The sequence below is a fragment of the Triticum aestivum genome, chromosome 1B (genome assembly GCF_018294505.1).
Source record: "Triticum aestivum cultivar Chinese Spring chromosome 1B, IWGSC CS RefSeq v2.1, whole genome shotgun sequence".
Lineage (NCBI taxonomy): Eukaryota > Viridiplantae > Streptophyta > Magnoliopsida > Poales > Poaceae > Triticum > Triticum aestivum.
The window spans coordinates 635,858,867-635,883,564 of record NC_057795.1 but is presented as its reverse complement, the minus strand read 5'-3'; the positions used below and the strand labels follow the sequence as shown (position 1 = coordinate 635,883,564).

Here is a 24,698-nt window from a genome sequence, read left to right as displayed (position 1 = left end):
AAAATAGTTTAAATCCCATATTACATTGTGTTAAGTGACGCGGCTTGCAGAGTACATGGAAGCACATAGATACACTGTCATTTCATTGGGAGTTTCAGACTTTCAACACTAAGCAACTTGTGTATGAACAGTACTGCCTAATATACACGCGTAGCTGAACTAGAGGAGGAGCAAATCACAAGGTGACGACCCTTTAAACTCTCCAGCCTCGAGCCATGGTCCGGCAGAGCGGCAAGTAAATTTGGGAAGAAGAAGAAGAAGAAGAAGAAGAAGAAGACCCCACGGGTGTCAGCTTGCTACAGGCGGCGAGCAGGGACGAGGCCGTCATCGAAGTTATGGGAGTAGCTCTTGAGGTCGTACCCGAAGCTCACCGCGCGGCGCTTCGGCCTCAGCACAGCGCGCCTCAGCCTCCAGAACAGCTGCCTCACGGGCGCCGGCGCTCGCCGCCACGTCCCGGACCTGTCGTGGCTCTTCCCCTCCATCATCTTCTGGCTGCCGATGCTCCTTGTCACGCCCAATGATCCTCCCAGAAACGCCATTGGTCGACCTTAATGAGATGATGCGGACGGGAGCTCACGGTTGATTAAACACGGCTCTGCTGCTCTTCTTTCTTGGTTTGTCAGGTAGATAGCTTCTGATCTGAGATGGACGCACAGTCTGCACAAATGGGGCTCCTCAGCAGCCGTTTTAGGGCATGGCCAACGCTCCAGCGTGGACCGCTGCTCCGCAGGTCCACGTCGGAGGAGCAGCCACCGTGGAGAAGAAAGGTAAAAAGACGGGCGCTTGCAGAGCCGGACGAGCTCTTGCAGAAGAACCAGCTTCTTCGCTCCAAAAGTGCGTACAAAAGTAGAAAAGAAGAAAAGTAAGAGAGAGAACTAAGTCAGAGAGGAGCACGCAGTGGAGATGAGGAAAGTCCGTGGGGGGGGAGAGAAGATATGAAGTTGATTATGTCGTGTGTGGGCCTAATGGGGCAGCTATGCATTGGGTTATTTGCTAGGCTAGGTAGTGCCTGAACCGTATTTTGCTTTGATGGAGCGTGAGGCACCGGGAAGGTGATGCTTCCTTTGTACATGCCCTTATAAGCTCGGCGAATGGACAGGGCTCCCAGGCCGATGACGACGGCTGGGCCCGCAACCACACACTTACTCACGGCTAGCTGACGAGGAGAATCCACTTTATACAACGATTATCGATTAGGCCATGGTAAGATCACCTTTGGAACATCTTTTCCCGTTGCCCCACCGGCCACCCTACACTCTACACACCTACAGTCAAAGACCAACGCTGCATCGGCGTGGCAATGGCATCTCTCCCATAAAAGGGTCGGTGCAGGCCTCACGCCTCGTGTTGTGTCGACACAGACATTGCATTGTAGTAATTTCGCTTTAGGCATCCATCGCATGCTTGCTCAGCTTCGGATATCCCCCACTGCCGTTGTGGCCGTCCACATTACCGGAAAGATTAGCACGTAGACAATGCTCTTTATGTGCTAACAAAAGCTACGTTGGAACCATGTGGTCGTGTTTAGTGACGACTCATATATCCGATTATGAAGATATGGTTCTTTGGGACACATCTTCATCGGAAAAGAAGCAAAAGGAGAAGGAGGAGGAAGAGAAGAAAGACGATGGCTGCATCATGACACTTTACGCGCACGACCCTCGTGACGCATATTGAACATATAAACGACGCTATGCTACCTGCCATCCTGGGGCATTTGCGTTCGCTGTTTCTTCTCGTTCGCACGATCTATCCCACGCTGTAATTTTACAGCGCTGTCAAAGGCTGAGCCATCCATCCTTCTTTACATATATGTTTCACTTCTATGTGCATGACTGGTGGACCCTGTTTAGTGGGGCATCAGCAAAATCGTGTGGGTTTTCTTTGGTTGTTAGTAGCCAAAGTATTCACTGGGTCAGTGAAAACCTAAAACGAGCGAGCGACTCCCTCCCCTCTCTCTCGTTTCTATTTTCTCCCTCGTGCTCGCGCCGCCACCGTCGCCTCATCGCCCAGCCCAGCGCCGATGCCATCGCCGCTTCCACTCCGAGCGCCGGCGCCGCCACCTCCTCTCCCAGTGCCGCCACCGCCATAGCCCCTTCCCAAGGGGGTCGGGGTGAGCACGGTCGTCCCCATCGATGGTCCTCTGCCCCTCCAAGTCCGCTCACCTCGGCCTCCTCCTATGTCGTCGGTGGCGCAGCAGAGGTGGTCGAGCCGTTGAGGTGAGAAGCGGTGGGCAGCTGTACGGTGTCCTCTTCTCTCCGTGCTTTCCCGCATCGCCTCACCAGCCACCACCAACAGCATGGTAGGGATCTACGGCGGGCAAGACCAAAGAGATGCAGCCGACCGCCAAGGGGGTGGGGCCCAAGGACAGGCCTGAGCTAGCGGTGGCAACGATGATGAAGGAGGCGGAGGTGCAGGCGAAAGAGGAGGACGGAGGTGTGGTGGACTAGGACGCCATGGCCGCCATTGCCACAATGTCTGCATCTTCATCCACTGCCTCTCTGCCATGTACCTGCCTCCTGTCATGCATCTCCTTGTTAATTAGGGTGACTGTTTCTTTTTGGGTAATCTGGGTGACTAATTTGATTCTTGTGTTAAATGTTTGGGAGTTTCTTGGAGAGAGAAAATTGTGGTAGTTAATTTATTGGCAACAGTTAGCATTGTTGGAGATTAGTTTCTTAACTTAAGGTTACAATCCATTAAGTTTGCATTTTTGGTCTTTCCTTTTTATTGCACATCACATTTTTATATATGTGTGCCATGGTTAAAATTTGCTAATATTATTTCACAGAAATAATTAGCCGTAGAGGTTAGTTGATCAATTTGGTTATAGCTCATGGTGCAGACCAAGAACAAACGATTGTTTATGAAAGGTTTGATTGCAGGTATACCTAAATCAATGTCTTTTATCTAATTGGTTGGATAACTACTTTTCAGGTGTCGGCTGATTACCACAATAACATGATTTTTTTTATTCGTGCTTTGCGATTACTATTTTTTTCACTCTGAAAAAAATAAAGTGTGTTTGTTGCATGTCTGGTAAGAAAGTCAATACATTTTGGTTGCTCCATTGGCATGGTTACTTTTACATCATTTACTAAGTTGAAAGCAGTTGAGATATATGCCTTAATATATACTGTTTTGTTGCGTGTTACTATTCCTTGAGGGCGCTCCAAGATGATCCTTGTTTCATATGCAGACAACAATTTCTGTAACGTGATCATATTTACTGATTGGCGTAGCTGTACTTTTGGGTGGCAGTGTTCATAGCTTAGAGGCAGTGTTTTAGCATGTCTTTTTTTCTGTATCCTGTTGGTGCCTTTGGAAACTAAGAATTTCTTTTTTTAGGATTCTTGCTGGAGGAGATGAACGTTTATGGTGAGTTTTTTTCACTGTATGCCTCGCTTCAGATCAGGTTTACCTCTGTTTAGTGCAATTATGGTTGTTGAACAATTGAAGATGTCCTAAATGCACATAACATTGCTAAACCTGTAGGCTGATGCTTTTGTTATTATAGAGGAGTTGTTGAAGGCCAAAGTTACCTTGTGAGAGTGCCATAGTTACAAGAAAAGATTGCCTGAAAGGTCTTTATTGTTTATTCTGCAACGTAAAAAGTGTGAAATATGGAACATATCACATTAACTCGGTCAGTTGCCCATTGTATTTTTTTTTGGCCTGTTTACAATTTCTTGAGGCACATAATGCTGTTCGTACAATCTGCAGGTTAGAGGGCCCGCTGAGGCTAGCGCGAGGTCTGCTATGGCATCGATGATGTGGGTGTCATGACTGAGGACTGCTCACGATTCTCCGCTCACAAACCGTGTGGCAGAGTAAATACTCCAGTCCATGACAATTAGACCTTCCTCCCTCTCAGCTATGGTATTGCAGCAATCTCCTTCCACCTTCATTTGTTGGGTTGGAGCGCTAAAAGACATTCTAATTTTCTAGCTATATTTTGGAATGTTAGACTGGCCAAATATTTTTGTATATGGGAGAGGATATGGTCGCAGTGGCGTGAGCTTTTTCATTACTTGATTTGTTTATGCAAACCGAATTTTTCTGTTAAACTGAAGAGGAGGATCATCTGCTTTTTGATACATATTTGTTACCTTCACTATGCTCATGGTGCTTCCATGCTCCTCGATTAAACTATTTCTTAATAAGCTTCTCCATCAAACATGTTCGGGTGCAAGCTGCCATGTTTCTTAGCTGTAAAAAAGTTTAGCCATCGTCTGAAGAATTTTTTCCTACCTTGTTGCTAGGCCTGACCAGTATTCAGGTACCCTAGCCTTTTTTTCATTGGCAAGAAACCTTGGCAGGTGCCATGAGGTACAAAAGCTGGAGAGATAGTTCCGAGTCTCCTAGAGGGCTTGGAGGGTTTAGGGTGTTTGAAATGAGGACCCGATAAATTCTTTTCCATGTTGTCCAGTTGAAACTTATATTCTTATTTCTCTCGTCAACAATGGATAATGTGTGTATTCTGTACTTGTATCATTCCTTTTGGGAAATAATTGAAAGATTGTCCATTCACTTATTTCTCACTTAATCACATCTGTCCAGGTGCCACAAAGTGCCCAGACAGCAGGAAGCACACATAGAACCATCGATCCTCCTTTCCATAGGAGAAATAACTAACGGGCAATCTTTTAATGTCTGTATAAATTCAGATGTGATTAGCCAGGTCCAGAAGGTTTAGTCTACTTCTCACTTGATCCCATATGTTCTTCTTTAGATATACTTTTTCTTTGACTTAAGATGCGATTAGCCTTCATGATGTATGGATGCAAATTTGGATAGATGGATTCTTGACGTGCACATAAATACGCTGAGAAGATGCAACTAGAATAAAGCTTCCGTCCAACTGCAGGTTAGTATATGCCCTATATGTTCTATGGAATTCCGCTTTCTCATTGCAACAGCCAGAAGTGCAAAATCTACTGAAGTTTGAATGTTAATCCAGCTTATTACTTGGGGCCTCTGATATATGCATCAAAATCATAAATTTTTATTATTGCAAATTGTTGGTGACTACTGATCATCCTTATTGTTTTTTATTCATACAGTTCACGGGGCAATGAGTATGAGATCCGTTCGTGGGTGTCAGCCAATGTTAGTGGTTCTGCAACTATTTTTCATCTGAAAGATATACTTTTGCAGCATCCTATATGATATGTATATGCTTGGTTCAGTACTATTCATAGTTGTGTTACTGTGTCTACGTGCTTCCTTCATATATTTTGGCTCACCTCGGCTTCCTCATGTGTCGGCGGCGGCGCAGCAGAGGCAGACGAGCTGTCGAGGTGAGCAACGGTGGGCAACTGTACGATAAGAACAATTGCGTGTTCACTTATCTCCTATTTGAAGACTTTACTGCTGTGTTAATTCACTTATAAGAACAATTGTGTACATGATTGTTGCACTGTATGATATCCTATTGTATTGCTTCTCAGTGATGATTAATTATGAAAACATATATAAAATTGTGCTCTTTTGCTAATAGCTGATACTCACTTGCTTTTGGATCTTCGATGCCACCATTTTTTTCCTTTGAGAACTGATACTTGTGTGTCTGCTTTTGTTGTTATGCTAAATTTTGTGTTCTGATTTTGTAAACTGGGTCTCTGCACACATATACATTTTGTCCTATTTTTAAATGGACACACTCTGATGATGCTAAAGAATTTTCTGAATCTGATGTATTGAGGAAGTTAACGAGATGGAATGTATGATGCTATGCGCTCTGTAGTAGAGATGGTTTAGTAGTACCATAGTACCTTATAATTGTGATCTGTTTCATGGATATTAAGTGATTGGTGTGTATGTTTATGGCTGCTATATTTTCTGGAAGTTGTTTTCAAATCCTAATTGTTTGTGGTTCTTATATATAGTCTCTTATAAAAATTTAATTGTTGGTTACGTAGAGCTATGGCTGCCAAACAGGCGGCGAGTGGATTGTCATTGCATATATCCAGTGCTAACTGCTAAATATGATACACAATTTGCAACAAGGTCTTCTTGTCTTTAATTAATCTGTAGCAGCGCACTAATTTTTTTACTTCGTCTCTCTTCTTTACTTACTCCTCTTTGTAGCTCTAACAAGGTTCCAATTTGTTTTGTTCAGGTGCGTGTATGACCTGTATGATTAGTGATCCAGTGTTCAGTGCCATGCAATTACCTTGAGCTTGAGTAAATGTACACTGTTCAGTTCATCTATCGGAAGATCTTGCATTTAGTTTTCTATAGCCATAATCGGTTGTTAGTCGCAAGCTTCTAATGTTTTACATCTTGTTTGCTACCCAATTGTGTTGCATGATAGCATCCACATTCACACGTAGTTTATGCCCAGTAAAGCATTTTCGCCCCTGGTTTCTTCAGCTTGCAAGAAAGGTTGTAGATTCCGGGTTACCGTTTGTTCTGCTTCTTAAAAGGCGAGACACAACATTTTATCTATGAGCTTATTTCTCATATTTTAGATCACAAAGGAGGACTAGCAATCGAGCATTATGCAGCAAGCTTAAGCTTGGATCTGTTCTTTGTAGTTCATGAAGACACATTGAAGGGAAACTAGAGATCCAACATCGACAACAAGCATAATCTTGGTTCGATTCACAATTTCATGCAGACACAATGGAAAGAAATTAGATTTTGATTCGTTTCACGGGATCAACAGATCACCATATGGTATATTGCTTTTCTTCAGGAAGTATATTTTAGTTTATCTAGGGGCTTTCCATGTAAATCTCTACCTGTTTTTTGGCAGTAATTTCTAAATCTTGGTGGGTCTATTCATACTTCAGATTGTTTTTTTTCATAGTGATCAATAGGACAACAAATGGAATACCTTTCCATATCGCGTGCTACAGTAAAATTGTGTGATGCCATTGGCAACAGCTCGGTGTGATAATTTGAAATGCAAGTAGTGTCCCTCTTTGTATGTGTGTGTGCTTCTGTGTCTTTTCTACTCTATTTTCAGTCTATGGAATTGTTATATTAGCCATGTAGTTTACTTTAATTTCCATTTATATCTTGATGCATAAAAATAGCAGTACTTTGCTAATAAGCTTTTCCGTGATACATGACTATTTTGTTATTATTGATGTGCATCCTATATTTACTTTGAGAACGGTTTAGCTCAAAGAGAATAAATTTCTTCATAATCATCTTATGTTGTCAAACACCTCTTGTGGTAGCTTTTGTTTGCCTAATTTTCTATGTAGTACTCTGCCTTATAAAAGCAGTCCAAATAAATTATTGTAAATAACCCTAATGCCTTGTTTTATCATGAACTGCATTTAAACCATTCTTCTTGCTTAGCTTAATGATTTTAGCCTATCATGCTGCCGTTGACTGGAATGTAGACCATTATGTATAGAAATGCATGCTACCCACTTATCTACTTGCATGGTATTCAAATCCACTGAATATTCATTATGTTTCAAGATGCCATCTATGTATCAAACTTTGGATCATGGTTAATTAAACGTCTAATGGTTCTAATACTTGAACAACTTTGGGTTTTTAAGCCAGGGGCGCAAGAGCCTTCACTCCAAGTTTGAGTTCTTTGATTACTGACAACAATGATTGATGTTGCTGGTATCTGAGTTACACAACTTCTTTTAGTCCATGTAAGTTTGGATAGAGCTGTATCTGTTGCTAATTAATATTTGAGCATGTTGCCATCCAAATTTTGAAATGATCAAACACAATCTTTTATTTGTCATGTGACATCATCAAGTACTTTGAGCTATAGTTGCAGTGATTTTACATTTACGACAGTGGTAGAATGGAAATTACTCCTCAACCAAGGCATTTTACCTACCCCCCTCTACATACCGTCGATGTTTGTGATGGTCTTCTGCTATCATCGGAGCAAGGACTGTATGGGAAAGGAACTCTAGGATTACAACCTTTTATTAGGTTTGCTTTTGGTAATTGCCTAAGTGATTTATCTTTGTAAGTCTATTCGTACAAAAAAATGACTTTGCTTTAGCTGTTAAGATATTTGTTAACGTAGTTCTAATTTCCTAAAATAAAATTGTTTGTTGTTGCTACAGAAGGCGCAATTATTTGGAGTGCAAGGAAGGTGAGTTGTCTCATGATAAGGACATACTTTTGTGTGATGTGAGATCTTTGACATGTTTCTAGCATTTACAATTATTCCGCCTGGGTAGTGAGTTTGTTCAGATTGAATATTGCTGAATCAAATGGTCCATTTGTCCACACCATCTTTACATAGTCAGGAAGCACCGTATTTGCACTTTGTTAGTGTTCCTTATTTAACCCATTTGAACTTCAAGATGCATGAACGTTTATAAAGTGCACAACCACACACGAACATGATAGCAAGATAATTGTCCTATTGCAGTGCCTTGGTCGTATGGCATAGGCATGCTATTATACGTAATAAGACTACTACTTGCTATGCTCAAATCCTTTTCATTTCAGGTCCTCCTGTTGTAGTCATGTGAAATGACGACTTTGATGGCTATACACTAGGTATTCTCAAGAAACTTTGCTATCCCTACATTATAATAGTCAAATAGAGTTTATATCCATAGTTGTTTCTCGATTATTCACCCTTCTGTTGGATTAAAGTTTTTTCTATTGTTTTCAAGTGATCCTTACTTGATGTACCTTTGGTATGCTGATATCTGATAACTTGATGTAGCTTTGGTATGCAGATATTTGATAGCAAAGTAATTCAGAATGCCTTCTTCATTTCAGTCTTGATTAACATGTGCAGTTCTTTTTTCTTACTAGAGATGTATATAATAGTGTTATGCATTTTTTCTGCTATGTAAATAACATTTTGTGCCCAATATCATAGTTCAGCTGATGATTTGCTATCTATATTATCTCTGGCCCTCTTGTGACGAGAAAAAAAATTGTGAATTGCTCTTGCCTTTTTTGGGAAAACCAAATCTACACCGTGCTGATATGCTTCACTATGAGCATGCATATCAACATGGCGTAGATTTTATTTCTGAAATAAGGCAAGAGCAATTGTGTTTGAATGCTCGGCACACTCCCGCTTTTTGCGCCATGGGCGCAACGGGTCATCTAGTTTGAACTAAAACCACGACGAGTAATTTGGAACGGAGGGAGAACTATCTTGTAAGCCACTCAAGAGCTCCTCTGCCTTCTGTTTGAACATGAGCAAGAAAAGCAAGTCTGAATTGGACCAAAATTTGTGATGTAGTACAAGCTTTCCGCCCTGCAAACCATCAGAATGCTACAAGTGATCATACAAGCTAAGCTAGCTTCAATTCCTGAATGGACATTGTTTCACGACAAACCGAGTAAGCAGCAGTTGAAGACAGAGGAGCGACCGTCGACCAGTTCAACAATGAACGGCAGCACAACACCTGCACACTCAATACAAACATGTCAGGCAATTTGCACTGGTCTTCCTGCATGCACACTGCATAAACTGGTTTCCCATGCATATCATATAGATGAACTAATGATGTTTTCTTTTCCATCCAGCAGTTGCCAGCAGATCATACGCACGAATTCCTACCACTATTCAAAATGGCACAAATATCAATTTCAGGTTCCCCCACTGTTTTATACCTTAACAAAAATGTTCTTCTTGGCTGAATTCGAACTAAGAAAGAAATAAAATCGCATTCCAGTTAACAACAGGTACAATCTGTTTGTGCTTGCATTTGGGCTGTTGCCAAAAAATAAAGGTGCTTATATAAATATTCAGAACCATACTGAAGTAAAAATGAGCTTGCGCGACTTCAAATTTAAAACAGCACCACCCCCATTTACTCCCATTCACTACCCCAGAAGTTTATGTGGTATCTGCATAGCATCCTGTAACAGCATATCACTAAAATTCCTTATGATGAAATAAACATACCCGAATCGGTTATATGCTTTCCTGTAGTTAAGGTCAACTTCAATTGACTTCCAACAGTCTTGCAATATACTTATTTCACATATTTAAAGGGTTTGTACACTTGCTCAAAGTACCATATATGTCAATGAAAGAGTAGCACATTGCTGTCGTGCAAATCTGCAACCCGCATTGCTCTGACTACCAAATTAGCAACCAGTTACAAATCTGCAACCCCCACAGTCAGATGGGGGTTTGTCTACTTCATGGTTAATCTAGTATCTATTGTTCGGCTAAGTTTCAGGATACAGCGTCGGCTTCAAGTTCGCGATTGCAGTGACACATGCCACAACACATAGCTACCAACAGTAAGTACTTTCAGCTTCTGTACAGACTTAGCACTTTCAACTTTTGTACAGACCTAATGAAGAAATCCTCATACATGAGCAGGTTATGGAAATACGGCAATAAAAAAAGATAGCGAAGGCCACCAAATGAACACCGAGATCTTTATCTTTACCTACTAATAAACCAGCTATTGTTTCTGGTTGTACGTCATTGCATTTTTGCAGAAAAGTCCCTCCGTTTCTGAGAAATTAACCGGCGGTCCTCCTAATAATGAACCAACGGGGGAAAGAAAAAAACGCACGACGACCTCGCCTTCCATCACCACCTCCAGCGCACCGCCGCATCGACGCGCAGCCGCCTGCCGCCAACGCCCCTCCGCCGTGCGCCTTCCCCACCGCTATGGCTTTCCACCACCGACGACACTCGATGTTGGCGCCACACCTTCCCCCATCCCCTCTCTCTCGCCACGACCCGACGCCGTCGTCCTCCACCACCAGCCCAACCTTGCGTCTTCCTCTTAAAGCGACGCTACCCACCCTCCCTCCTCTCTTTGGCCGACGTCCCGTGCTCCGGCAACGGCAAAAAACAGTTCCAAACCGTCTGCCTCGCCTGTCAATCACAGGTGAGCCGACGGGAGTCGGTTCCTCTCCTCCCCAATGCTCTTCTTCACCTAGCCGGAGCACCTGCTCCTCCCATCACGCGCAGATCGACGGAGCAGTTCGATGGTCGTTGCCCAACTGCGTGCAATTCAGTACTGCTCTGCCCCATCGACTTCAACCACCAGCTCGCGAGGTGCACGCCATGTGTTTGCTAAAAAGACTCAGTGCACTGCAACACCATTTTTCTTTGTTTCATGGTCATTTGTAGGTAGCTCATTCTTGCTAATTTCTGTAGCTTAGATTACTTTACAACGTTTATCCTGTGTGCTCTGCACTTTAGGTTGTTTGCACGAACAGTACACTACAAGGAATTTTGTCCATTTGATCTGTGTTGAGAAAAAAGTTTGAAGTGTTTTAAAAAACAGTTGGTTTATATTGTTGTATTGTGATTCACTAGAAGGAATTATGGCAGTAGTTTAGCGAAAAAGGTTTACCTCAGTTCAGACTAGAGTTGCTGGTGCTTTAGGGTGGATGGTCCAGATAGACCAAAACAATGGTACCTATGTTTACTGCAATTGCATACTCTGGTAAGTGCTTAGGCCTGATTTATTGTTAGCAGCCTGGGTAATTAATCCCCTTCCTGCAACTTTCAGCTTGCTTGTTGTTACGGCCATAGAGGCCCACCGGGCAATCTTAGCCCACAAGTTATCTTAGGTTAATTCTTATGCAAGTTATTTTAGGTTAATTCTTATGCAAGTTATCTAGGTTATAAATATAGGTGTAAGACTCTTTTTGGAATTATAAGCAATAAGAAGATTATCTCTATTGCCCGGCTCCCAGAGGAGCCGGAACCCTAGCCGCCCCTGCCTCCTGCGCTGCCGCCGCCATCTTCCTCTTCCGCGACGGCGCCTAGCCCCTTCCTTCCCCTACTGCCTACGGCCAAGACCGGGTAGAACCCTAGCTCCTAACACCTTGGTATCAGCTACCTGAGTTTCGACCATGTCATCGCCACCACCAATTCCGCCGCCACCACCGCCGCTGCTGCGCACCAGCACCCCCACCGCCGCTGCCACCAACTCCACCACTGTCGCCGCGTTATCGCCGAGCGCCACGGCCTCGCTCACCCTCACGTCGGCACCGATCACCCCCGGCCCCCAGCACAATGCCGAGCCAGGGCCAGCCACTGCCACCCGTACACAATTCGCCACCATCTCCTCCCCCCATGCCGAACCAGTTTCCCCCGAAGGCCCATGGACGGCGTGCTCAATGACCTAGTGATCGCGGTCTAGGGCATCCGTCTCTATTTGGCTAGCCCGTACGGGCCGCCACCGCCGACCGTACCCTCGGGCCAGCCGGCACTGTCGTGTTACTCCGTCCCCGCGATCATCGTCGGGGGCTACCCGGCGCTACCATCGCCGGCTGCTTCCACGCCGCCCTGGCCCCAGTGGCCGATGCCAGCGCTCGCGGCACCACCCGCGCCGCCAGCAGCCTCCCAGGGCCCGCAGTGGCCGGCCTACTCCATCCCCGCGCCATCGCCGGGGGCTACCCGGCGCTACCATCGCCGACCGCTTCCACACCGCCCTGGCCCCAGTGGCCGACGCCAGCGCTCGCGGCACCGCCCGCACCGCCAGCAGCCGCCCAGGGCCTGCAGTGGCCGGCCTGGGCCACGCCACCCACCGCCTCTCCGTCCCTCCCGGCGGCCACAGTGCAGGTTCCGCCGCCGCCACCGCCCAGCCCTAGCCTGGGCCGTTCCGCGCCAAGCGGTCTTCCGATCCAGGAGGTCCGGTTCCCATCGTCACCATCTCCGCTTCCGGGCTGGCTCCATGGGACATCGCCTCCGCCGGTTTACACGGAGGCCCGGGAGCCGTCGGGTTCCCAGTTGCAGCCCGGGGCGTCGGGCGCCACGGGGGCCTACGCCGGCCTTCCCACCATGGACCAAGCACCGTCATCAGCTCTCCGCACCGCCGATGCAGTGGGCCATGGCGCGCCAAACCAGCAGTCACCCCGGTTCGCCAAGCTCGACTTTGCCACTTATGACGGCTCGGACGACCCGCTTAACTGGCTCATCCAGTGTGACCAGTTCTTCCGCGGGCAGTGCACACCCGCGTCAGAGCGCACTTGGCTAGCTTCCTACCATCTCCGCGGGGCCGCCCAGACATGATACTACGCCCTCGAGCAGGACGAGGGCGGCATGCCCCCGTGGGAGCGCTTCCGCGAGCTGTGCCTTCTTCGCTTCGGACCGCCATTACGCGGGAGCCGATTGGCCGAGTTGGGCCGCCTACTTTTCACCTCCACGGTGCAGGATTTCGCCGACCGCTTCCAGGCCCTGGCGTGTCACGCGCCAGGTGTGACGGCCCTACAGCGGGCTGAGCTCTTCGTCGACGGCCTTCCGAATCACATTCGCGTCGACGTGGAGCTTCGCGGACCCCAGGATCTCCAGTCGGCCATGTACTACGCCCGCGCGTCCGAGCGCCGCGCGGTGGCCATCAAGCAGGAATCACCGTCCCGGACCACTGGGTCGCTACCAGGGCCGGATTCCGCGCAGGGTCGGCCTGCACTGGCTACTGCGGCACCCCTCGCCGCGTCCGCGGGACGCCCGTTCTGCCGGCTCACCTCAGCCGAGCTCCTCGAGCGTCGCCGCCAAGGATTGTGCTTCAACTGCGACGAGCCCTACACGCCCGGCCATGCCTGCCCGCGACTCTTCTACCTGGAGGTTGCAGACTACATTCCGGAGGACACCGTCGCCGCCGACCTGGCCACCCCAGCTGTCGAGAAGGTGTTTGACGTTGGTTGATCGCCTCGAGGAGTTCCGCCGGTGCTTCCCCACCTTACAGCTCGAGGACGAGCTGTTTGTGCAGGCGGGGAGAAGTGTTACGGCCGTAGAGGCCCACCGGGCAATCTTAGCCAACAAGTTATCTTAGGTTAATTCTTATGCAAGTTATCTTAGGTTAATTCTTATGCAAGTTATCTAGGTTATAAATATAGGATGTAAGACTCTTTTTGGAATTATAAGCAATAAGAAGATTATCTCTATTGTTTGGCTCCCAAAGGAGCCGGAACCCTAGCCGCCCCTGCCTCCTGCGCTGCCGCCGCCATCTTCCTCTTCCACGACGGCGCCCAGCCCCCTCCTTCCCCTACTACCTTGTTGGGATTCGCCCACAGGATCGATCACATCAAATCAGGACGAACACAGGAACACGCAAAAACTTTCGCCAAAGGCACGTGTCGTGCCTTTCTCTTCCCTCTTATTATTTTCTCCTTTTTCTCACGGTTGATACAATATTCAGCGTCGGACCTCCTGCATATATATATGCATAGCACACCGACCCAACCTATGCTACTATGACACGGACACGTCTAAGAGACCTATCCCTACTCAAACTATGACACATAGACCTACACGTATACTTGGACTAGTACTACCCCAAGCCGGACGCAACCTGATCAGCTAGCCAAACTATCATGGACTCTCTAACACTCTCCTAATCATGTACTACTTGACTCACACGTACACACCTGAGATAACTCCTAGCCGGACTAATCAATTTGCTAGAAACTAACTGATTAACCTGCTAGACAAGATTACTCCTAACAATCTCCCCCTAATCTTGATTTGTCATCTTCTTGTACTCCTTCTGATCTTGGCTCATTGTAGATTTGCGACTTGACGATCCTCCTCAACGTATGATCCAGACTCCCAGTCACGCTGCCAGGCAACACCATCGGTCACCCCTAACGCAATACATGCCAACGGATCACACACCGTCCCATGTAGAGACAGGTCCTCATTGAAGAGACTCCCCTTCACTGGTCATCGTCCCACTATACGCTTGAGCTTGATCTTCGCTTCACGTCTTCGCCCTCGGTGCTACACCACACCGGACTGCCCATCAACATGACACGCTTCATCTTCAACAGATCCGCACAGAGACAAGCACTTGGACATGACGATGACGACGACCGACTAACCAACCGACCGACCGACCGACCGTGCTAACCCGCACGACTCCTTGACTCATCAAACTCCCATGGACGATGATCTTGACGAACTTTCGGCACCACACTCCGGCACCACCTCTCCCGTCAACGATCACCTTCCACCGCCTTGCTGACGACAGCCCGCCGTCTCCCTCCATGTCGCTGCACGGAACGACAATCGTCTGATCCACCTCGTCGCTGCACCGCCCAGCGACTTCATCGCCCGCTCCTCCTTGTCGCTGCACCACCAAGCGACCATACCGCCCGCCCCGAGGCGCTAGTCGGGTCGCCACCCCGGGGAAAGCACGGCTTCAAATCGACCTTGCTCTGATACCAATTGTTGGAATTCGCCCACATGATTGATCACATCAAATCAGGACAAACACAGGAACACGCGAAAACTTTCGCCAAAGGCACGTGTCGTGCCTTTCTCTTCCCTCTTATTATTTTCTTCTTTTTCTCACGGTTGATACAATATTCAGTGTCGGACCTCCTGCATATATATATATATGCATAGCACACCGACCCAACCTATGCTACTATGACACGGACACGTCTAAGAGACCTATCCCTACTCAAACTATGACACATAGACCTACACGTATACTTGGACTAGTACTACCCCAAGCCGGACGCAACCTGATCAGCTAGCCAAACTATCATGGACTCTCTAACACTCTCCAAACCATGTACTACTTGACTCACACGTACACACCTGAGATAACTCCTAGCCGGACTAATCAATTTGCTAGAAACTAACTGATTAACCTGCTAGACAAGATTACTCCTAACATGCCTACGGCCAAGACCGGGCAGAACCCTAGCTCCTAACACTTGTGGACCCAAGATTGTCCAAGTGAGATGTTGGGAGAAGGTGCTAGCTGCACACGGAGTCTCGTTTCTTGGTAATGGCGAACCAGTTTCCATATCTCAGCATATTCAACATGTTAAGAGTTCAATTTGTCTCGGTATGCTGGTATAGGGCTTGGGCACATGCGCCTTTCTCAAGATGTGTCTGCAAGCAGCTATACATTTTTATCCTGTTTGTGCTCTGATCGCCTGATGGTCTTGGATGGTGTAATTGCTTTTGATGATTTAGGAAAATTTGTGTTAAATCTTCTCGAAAGATTCAAGCTGGTTGACATGAAACCGGTGGTGGAGAAGTGCAGCAGACGTCAAGGCTATGAATGGCGGCAAGGGATAGAGCCCTGGCGCTTGCTTGAGAATTTAGTTGCTATAGCTAATAACGACTAACCAAATCAGTATGTCTGGAAGTTGAACATTTAGGCTACAACCTGTACGAGGTACAACTTTGTAGGATTGTATGATGAATCTAGGCATGAATTTAATTGAAATCACGTAATGTTTGTATGGTTAAATCACAAAAATTAGGCCTGAGAGTAGCTGGCTGCAAAATGTTGTTCATGTGTAATTATTGATTCATGTTTTTTTGTTGTCAGATAAATGAGCTTGTTTAAGGAATTCAAGTATGGACGTGGAGCAGCAGATGGATGGATGTTAGCCAACACAAAAGTTGCACACGGCAGGTCTGAGATCTTCCACTTGCTACTCGCTCGACATTAGGTGATTATAAGGCTGTCATGGGTGAAGTGTTGGGGAAGCATAACAAGGCTCTGGAGCATCAAGTTCTTCCAATTACTTCTGTAGATGCCAAAGTAGTTCAGCCAGTTGCCCAAAATAAGCAAGTCTACCTTAAGGCACGAATTTGTTATACTTCAGGCCCCAAACTGTGTTTATAAGCAGTAGCTTATGCTTCCTCTACTTAAGGCACGAGATTGGCACCAAAAGTTTCCTCACAAACTTTCACTATTTTCATTGCAGCAAGGCCATTGTCCATCTCCAGAGAAGCGCAAGGCTATCGAGGAGCCCACTAGATAAGGCTATCGAGGAGCCGTCTGAAATAGATGTACTTACTGTGTTATTTGAAATGAATGGATATCTTGTTGACACAGTTTTGGGATAAAATAAAACAGGTATGATGCAAATTTAATTTTAGCGGTATAGATTTTGTACCGTTACAGTGGACGGGCTAATGTGGGTTTTGATTTCTGTGCAGATTAAGTGATGGGTGTCAGGCTCTATGGTGTGTTTGACTACAACACTACTGATGTCGCACAATCTGCCAGGGATGAAGTGGCAGATGCCATCGCAAGTGTTTGCACATGATGCAGTAATAGACAAAGCATATCAAGGTGCAGTGTCCTAGGCTCCTAGGTGTTCAAAGGTTCATGCATATCCAAGTGTTCTTGACCCATGAAGTAGCAGACTAGCAGCCACATACATGTTCACTCTGCATGGAGATTCAGTATGCATATATCAAGAAAATATATCAGACAATGTTATTCCCGTTTTCTGGCAACAAGCAGAGTAACTGCTAAGCTCTTCAGCATGTCCGCAGTCAATCTGGTAGCAAAAGCAGTTGCAAAGGAAAGTTGACTACACTGACAAAAAAATAGATGTTTGCTTTATTCTATTATGCAGAACTATACTACATTATATCTTTAGACTGGGACACTGATGTATAGACCATCATTTTTTAGTACTTAGAAGGGGTTCATGGCAAAAGATAAATTTCAGATGTATATGGTATAACTCTCACCTTTGAGGTTCTTGAGGACATGTTCTATTTGATGTTCTTCAGGAGAGGTTCAAGATTACATTCAAGGAGAGAATGTAGCCATAGTGACGTTCATGAAGTGAAGCAACTGCCAGCATTGTAGGAGAGGTGTAGTCGGGGCTGTCATACCATGTAAATCAGTGAGCTACTCTTTGTAGAGTTGCTACGAAATTTATGTTAATTTCCTGCGCATGAATAAGTTCCTAATATTGTTTCAATGAATTTCTATTTCGTGTTGTCTAGACTTAGCAATGTGGACATATCTAATTTTATTGTGGAAAGCACCACAACTTTTGCCTCGAACAAAACAAGGTCTTTGGGTGAGACTGTAAGCACCTAAATGATTTTTGTTTGATTCTTTTTTGAGTTTCCAGTTATCCTCTATTTCTTTGCTTCATTTTTACTGGTTTTGAAGCATTTGTTACTAATAACTTTTGCTGTTATTTTCCTTTCATGAGATTGTATTTGTTTCTATTGCTGATCGACCGGCCTCTTTTTTTATATAAAAATATAATTTCAGAGTACTTATCTATTAGGACATCCTTAGATTCATCTTTGTACAACTTTATACATGGTAAGCCCATCTCCCGTCGCAACGCACGGGCAATTTTCCTAGTAAATTATAAAAACCGCCACACCTAAAAGCCACCAAGACTACCGAACAAAAATGAAACGACGCTGACCTGAAAAACCATTGAACACCATTGCACCGAACACACCAAACAGTCTCGGAGAACTCGTGATCCTGGGGTGCAGGCGCAGGCGGCACCCTCGGCGGACCGGGGTCTGCAGCTGCAGCGGCATTGCTGCTTGGTGGTGCACTGCTATGAGAGCTTGGGTGCGCTGTGTCTTGGATCCATGGGGATCTTCACTGGATATGGAGGTCGGCATGGAAGTGTCGTATGCTCGATGCCTTTGCCCAATGCTGGTTGGTTTCATGCGGGCTCCTATGGCGGCCGGTGTCTCTGTCGGTCGTGGTGGTGCAGTGGGCACGTGGTGCCGCGCCCGCGCGCTGTGGTGACGGGCTTTGCTAGAAATGTTGATGGGCGTGGGCGTTTGGCCCAGATCTTTCTGGGGAAGCAGGGGGGCGTCTGCCGCTCGTCCTGCGGCTTGTTGTGCCGTGCAAACCTGGCAGGACTTGCTGTGCATGGTCATTGCTGGCCTTGTTGCTCATTGACCAGGTGGGTCGGGGCTCCAGGTGCAACGCCGCTCTGATCTGACCTTCATGGTGCGAAGGTGGTTGCTGCTTAGCAACAAGGTGACACCTCGCCGCTGGGAGCTAGGATGTGCCCGACAGACGGAGGTTGGTGGCGGCTGGCCTTTGCGGGGACTGGTGGATGCATGTGGCATACCGGATGGTCTGCTCACAAGGGTAGGAGACGATGTCAGGCGAAAGTTTGTCTCCGGCTATGGTCGGAGCCGCCAGGGTGGCGGCAGTGGGCATCGCTACCTTCTTGAGGGCGCTGCTATGGTGATGTGCTCCTCTCCACTGTCGTCCCTTGGTCCGAGGAAAACCTCATATCCGTGCTCTCTCAGACCGGATAATGGCATCACCTTGCGTCGTTCTCCTCTTGTGGGCATTATTTTTGGAGTACGGATCAGCCGGAGGGACCAGTGTCGGTTTGATGGTGGTGGTGGTGCGGCTGGCTTGGGGTCGATGGTGGTTGTTCAGTGGTTTCCTTTTGGGTTCGGCGATGGTGCCTTTGGCGCCAGAGGGCGGCTATCTATTTCCCCCTCGTGAAGTTGTCTCGCCCTTGTTGTTGTGCAGGCTCAAGACCTTCCCATGTCTGCCGATCGATGTGTTGTGGCGACCTCCATGCTCTTGGTGATATCTTAGTTCATCTTTGCTCCTAGATGGTGCAAGATGCCTTCCCAACTTGCTAATCGTTTTGAATTACCGTGGAGGAGCTCCCAACCAAATTTCGTGTTTGGTGGCACTTGTTGACAGTGGACGCTCATGAGTTGTGCCATGGGGCTCGGTATGCACGCTCGTGCGGTGTGTGAGGCTGCTTGCAAAGTTCTGGTATTGTGATCCTCGACGGCACCTCACATCTATGAGTGACTTTCATGGCGATGACCTTCCGTCTTCTAGTTAGGTGTGCCTTGTCCGGGCGTTGCATGTACAGTTTTTGACACGGTTTTCATCATAAACGGAGTCAACTTGTTCTGATTTTTTATATGATTTCACTTATAAACTAGATCAATATTTTCTTTGAATGAGATTAAATTTAAGTGGGGATCTCCTAGCTAAGAAGTGAACGTATTCTGTAACCATAGTAAGATCTGAAAAACAATACTCCGTCCATCCCAAAATAAGTGTCGGAAGCTTAATATAACTTTGCATTAACTTTAATACAAAGTTGAGACACTTATTTTGGGACGAAGGGAGTAGTTGATAAAAAATATTTGCTTGCACTGTCTTTACTAGCGTAAACAGAAATAAAATGACAGCAGTAGCGAGAGTGTATTCTTGCGCGACAAAAGCAGAAATAGTTTAAATTCCATTCCACTGTGGCAAGTGACGCGGCTCGCAGACTACATACAGGCACGTAGATACACTGTCATTTGATTGGCAGTTTCAGACTTCCAACAGTAAGCAACTTGCGTATGAACAGTACTGTCTAATATACACTCGTAGCTAAACTAGAGGAGGAGCAAATCAACAAGGTGACGACGCTACAAACTCTCCAGCCTCGAGCCGTGGCCCGGCCGGGCGGTAAGTAAAATCGAGAAGAAGAAGAAGAAGACCACGTGGGTGCCTGTCACTAGAGGCGGTGGGCCGGGACAAGGCCGTCATCGAAGTTCTGGGAGTAGCTCTTGAGGTCGTACCCAAAGCTCACGGCGCGGCGCTTCTGCCGCAGCACGGTGCGCCTCACCCTCCAGAAGAGCTGCCTCACGGGCGTCGGCGCCTGCCGCCACGCCCCCGGCCCGCTGTGGCTCTTCCCCTCCGTCATCTTCTGGCTGCCGGTACTCCTCGTCACGCGCAATGATCCTCCCAAAAACGCCATTGGTCGACCTTGACGAGATTATGCGGACGGGAACTCACGGCTGATTAAACACGGCTCTGCTGCTCTCCTTCCTGGGGTGCCATGCAAGGGTGGGTACGGCAGGAGCGGGAGGGTCAGTGCAGGCAGTTGCATACAGTATATAGTACCACAAACAAAAGTAATTTCGCTTGAGGCATCCATCGGATGCTTCCTCAGGTTCGGATATCCCCCACTGCCGTTGTGGCCGTCCACATTACCAGAAAGATTAGCAGTAGGCAGTACTCATTATGTGCTAATAAAGCTACGTTGGAACCATGTGGTCGTGTTTAGTGACGATTCATATCCTATCACAAAGATATAGTTCTTTGAAACAAATCTTCATCGTAAAAGAAACAAAAAGAGTAGAAGAAGAAAGACGATGCATGACTACATCATGACGCTTTACATGCACGACGGTCGTGCCGCATATATCTATTGTTCAGTTAAGTTTTATGATACGGTGTCGGCTTCAAGTTCGCCACAACACAGAGCTACCAACAGCAAGTACTTTCAACTTTTGTGCAAACTTAGCACTTTCATCTTTTGTACAGACCAAGCGAAGAAATATAAGAAGGTTAAAGAAATACGGCAATTGAAAAGATGGTGAAGGCCACAAAAACCGCCACACCTAACAAGAAGCCTCCGAGTCTATCGAACAAGGATGGAACAACGCCGACTTGAAAAACCACAGAATACCATTGCACCAAACAAACTAAACAGTCTCGGAGAACTCATGATCCTATCCTGACATAAACAATGTAAACAACTTTGCACGAATAATGAAGATGAACTGATAAATTAATGTTCTTGTGGTTGCTGGGGAACAAAGGTTCAAGCTTTTGATTTTGCCTTAGTTCTACCTGAGCCTAGTGATGGTGATCCGTGGCCTGAGAAAGACCAAAATTGGGAGGCCCGACCCACCCACCCCTCTCGCGTCGCCCGCGACGGGGAGGGAACCCTAGCAGCCGCCGGTCTCCTCCCCTCCTCCCGCTCCCTTCCTCCCCCGCCGCCGCCACAGGGGAGGCAAAGCCTGGCCGGCGCCGGCACCAGCGGGCCATCTCGTCCCCTCGCGTGGGGCGCCGGTGCGGGCCGCTTCCACGGGCGGTTTTTGTCCCCTCGTCCCCTCGTCCCCTCGCGTTCTCTTCTTGAAGACGTCGCCGTGGACCTCCTCGCCGCGTTAGAGTTCCGGGTGAAGACCCTTGCCCGTGGGGCTAGGCAGCGACGACGCTCTGCGCCGTTCTCTCTCTTGGGGGCGTTGTCTAGGAGCTTAGGTGTCCTAGGGTGTTGCGTGATTGTGCTCCATTCTCCCTGTGTTCTCCTCCGGTAGCGTAGTTGCTGGTCTGCTTCGTGACCTGGGTAGCCTAGGATCTGCTTTGTAAGAGGGTCATCTCACCACCATGTATCGTTCGGCCGTGTACCTTGTTCGGTTTGTGCCTTTATTTATAAAGGGGGGCGAAAGCCTGTTTCGAGAGCCTAGTGATGGTATTAACAGGGCATATGGGATATATAGCACTTGGAGTGCACTCGATTGCCCTCTGTATCTATCCACTTGGACCAAATTTCCGACGTCTTGCTAACCTCGTGTGAAAAGTGGATAGTTAAAGACAAAGCAATAGTGTTTGAACCGACATATCTATAGGAAGCTTCGGACGAGCATAATCCAATTGGCTAAGCAACACATCACATAAAGGACGGGCGTTGTTGGGAGTATGAATGGGATGGCGGTGCATATATCCAAGTCATACGTGACTTGGATAAATTTATAATTTTGAAGGGAGTCTGTACCTCCCCCAAGGCGACTCGGGCGGCATCGAATCCTCCCGTTGTAACCTCCTTCCTCTCCGGCTTCTCGTCCCCCACCGCCACCTACTGCATCCCCAGGAAAAAGCCGCTCGGATCTGGTGGCGGGGCACCGCGGCTCTCAACAAGGCACCACCCCTCGAGCAGGAGCTCGGGTGGTCGCCGATGACATGACACTTCCCCTGCGCGGGTGGCCGAGATCTGAGGTGGTGGTCGAGGCGGTGGTTGCGGGCATGGGCCGTCGCTTCGGTGATCCTGTTGGTCCGCGTGTGGGCGGCGACAGCAAAATGGGGTGTAGTGGCGGCACCGTCAGCTGAACGGGGGTTGCAGCTGCGGCACCGTTGCTGCTTAGTGGTGCGCTGCTGCAAGAGCTTGGGCGTGCTGTGTCCTGGATCCATGAGGGTCGATCTTCACTGGATTTGGAGGTCGGTATGGAAGTTCCCTATGGCTGCTCGATGCCTTCGGCCGATGATGGCTGGGTTCACGCTGGCTCCTCTGGCGGCTGGTGTCTTTGTCGGTCGTGGTGGTGTAGTGGGCGGGTGGTGCCGCGTGCTGTGGTGCTGGGCTTTGCTAGAAATGTTGATGGGCGTGGGTGTCTGGCCCGGATCTAGCTGGGCAACAGCGGGGACTGTCTGCTGCTCGTCCTGCGGCTTGCCGTGTGGTACGGACCTGGCAAGACTGGAGTGCGCGGCCGTTACTGGCCTTGTTACTCATTGACCAGGTGGGTCAGGGCTCCAGGCACAATGCCGCTCCGATCTGGCGTTCATGGTGCGGAGGTCGCTACTGCTTAGCAACAAGGTGGCGGCTTGCCACTGGGAGCTATGATGTGCACAACAGAGCGGAGGTTGGTGGAGGCTTGCCTTGGTGGGGCCTAGTGGACGTGGTGTATCAGCTGGTCTACTCACAAGAATAGGAGACGAAGTCAGGCGAAAGTCTGTTTCCGGCTATGGTCGGAGGCTACAGCAGTGGCGGCCAAGGGCGTTGCTACCTTCTTGATGCCGCTGCTATGGTGATGTGCTCCTCTCCCCGTCATCCCTTGGTCTGAGGAAAACCTCATATCCATGCTCTATCAGACCAGGTGATGACAGCGTCTGCACCGTTCCCCTCTTGTGGGCATCATTTTTAGAGTAGGGATCAGCCGGAGGAGCCGGTGTTGGTTTGTTGATGGTGGTTGTGCGGCCGGCTTGGGGTCGATGGTGGTTATTTAGTGGTTTCCTTTTTGGTTCGGCGGCGGTGCCTTTGGCGCCGCAGGACGGTCATTTGTTTCCCCCTCGTGAAGGTGTCTCGCCTCTGTTGTTGTGCAGGCTCAAGACCCTCCAATGTCTGCCAATGTGTTGCGGCGAGCTCCGTGCTTTTGGTGATATCTTAGTTCATCTTTGCTCATAGATGGTGCGAGATGCCTCCCCAGCTTGCCAATCATTTTGAATTGTCGTGGAGGAGCTCCCAGTCAAAGATCGTGTTTGGTGGCACTCGTTGACAGTGGACGGCCCTCAGTTGTGTCGTGGGGCTTGGTACGCACGCCTATGCGGTGTGTTAGGCTGCTTGCAAAGTTCCGGCATTGTGATCCTCGATGGCACCTCACATCTACGAGTTACTTTCATGGCGATGGCGCTTCTATCTGCTAGTTAGGCGTGCCTTGTCCAGGCGTTGCCGGTACAGTTTTCGACCCGGTTTCTCTCACAAACAGTGTCAAATTGTTCAGTTTTTTATCCGGTTTTCTTTATAAAATGGATCAATATGATCTATGATGACCTGTCTTCCATCCTCCTGGCCAAGGAGTGAACATATTCTGTAACAATGGTAAGATCTGAAAACAATAGTTCATAAAAATATGGGTTAATTATCCTTTTGTCCTCAGTGGTGTCCATGTGCTCAGTTTTGCCCTTAGATGTGAATCGTGCTCAGTTTTGCCCCTAGTCCGTGCGCACCAACTCGTTCCGTGAACTCTGCCGTCTCCTTCAGGTCAACCTTTTGACTCGGCCCTGATACGTCTCCAACGTATCTATAATTTATGAAGTATTCATGCTATTATATTACCCATCTATGGTGTTTTATATGCATTTATATATTATTTTATATAATTTTTGGGACTAACCTATTGACCTAGAGCCCAGTGCCAGTTTCTGTTTTCTCCTTGTCTTTGTGTTTTACAGAAAAGGGATACCAAACGGAGTCCAAATGACGTGCCAATTTTTGAGGGTTTTTTATGGACCAAAAGAAGACCACGGAGCATCGGAGTTGGGCCAGAAGAGCTCCGGGCTGCCCACGAGATAGGAGGGCGCGCCCCTAGGGGGGGGGGGGCGCCTCCCCCTGTCTCGTGGACGGCCCGGAGACCCCCCCCCTGACGTGAAACCAATGCCAATAATTCCTATAAATACTGAAACTTTCAGGAATTAACCTAGATCGGAAGTTCCGCCGCTGCAAGCCTCCGTAGCCACGAGAAATCAATCTAGGCCCTCTCTGGC

The 24,698-nt window shown here is 47.7% G+C and overlaps 1 protein-coding gene and 1 long non-coding RNA gene across 3 annotated transcripts; one reads left to right on the top strand and one right to left on the bottom strand.

Moving 5' to 3' along the window:
* Nucleotides 1–1,734: 1,734 nt before the first annotated feature.
* LOC123144166 (uncharacterized) lies at nt 1,735–10,301 on the top strand. Of its 2 annotated transcripts, XR_006471321.1 has the most exons (4): nt 1,735–3,646; nt 3,724–3,879; nt 4,561–5,300; nt 6,122–10,301. It is a non-coding gene; the product is annotated as an uncharacterized lncRNA (long non-coding RNA). The 2 variants fall into 2 exon arrangements; XR_006471319.1 differs by having other exon boundaries at nt 3,724–5,300.
* Nucleotides 10,302–20,172: 9,871 nt separating this feature from the next.
* Nucleotides 20,173–20,415, bottom strand: LOC123097800 (uncharacterized). The gene has a single exon (XM_044519631.1). The coding sequence runs from the start codon at nt 20,413–20,415 to the stop codon at nt 20,173–20,175; it is 243 nt and encodes an 80-aa protein (XP_044375566.1).
* Nucleotides 20,416–24,698: the final 4,283 nt, after the last annotated feature.

Excerpts from the sequence above, each read along its gene's own strand:
- LOC123097800 (XM_044519631.1), bottom strand. The coding sequence starts at position 20,415 with ATGGCGTTTTTGGGAGGATCATTGCGCGTGACGAGGAGTACCGGCAGC.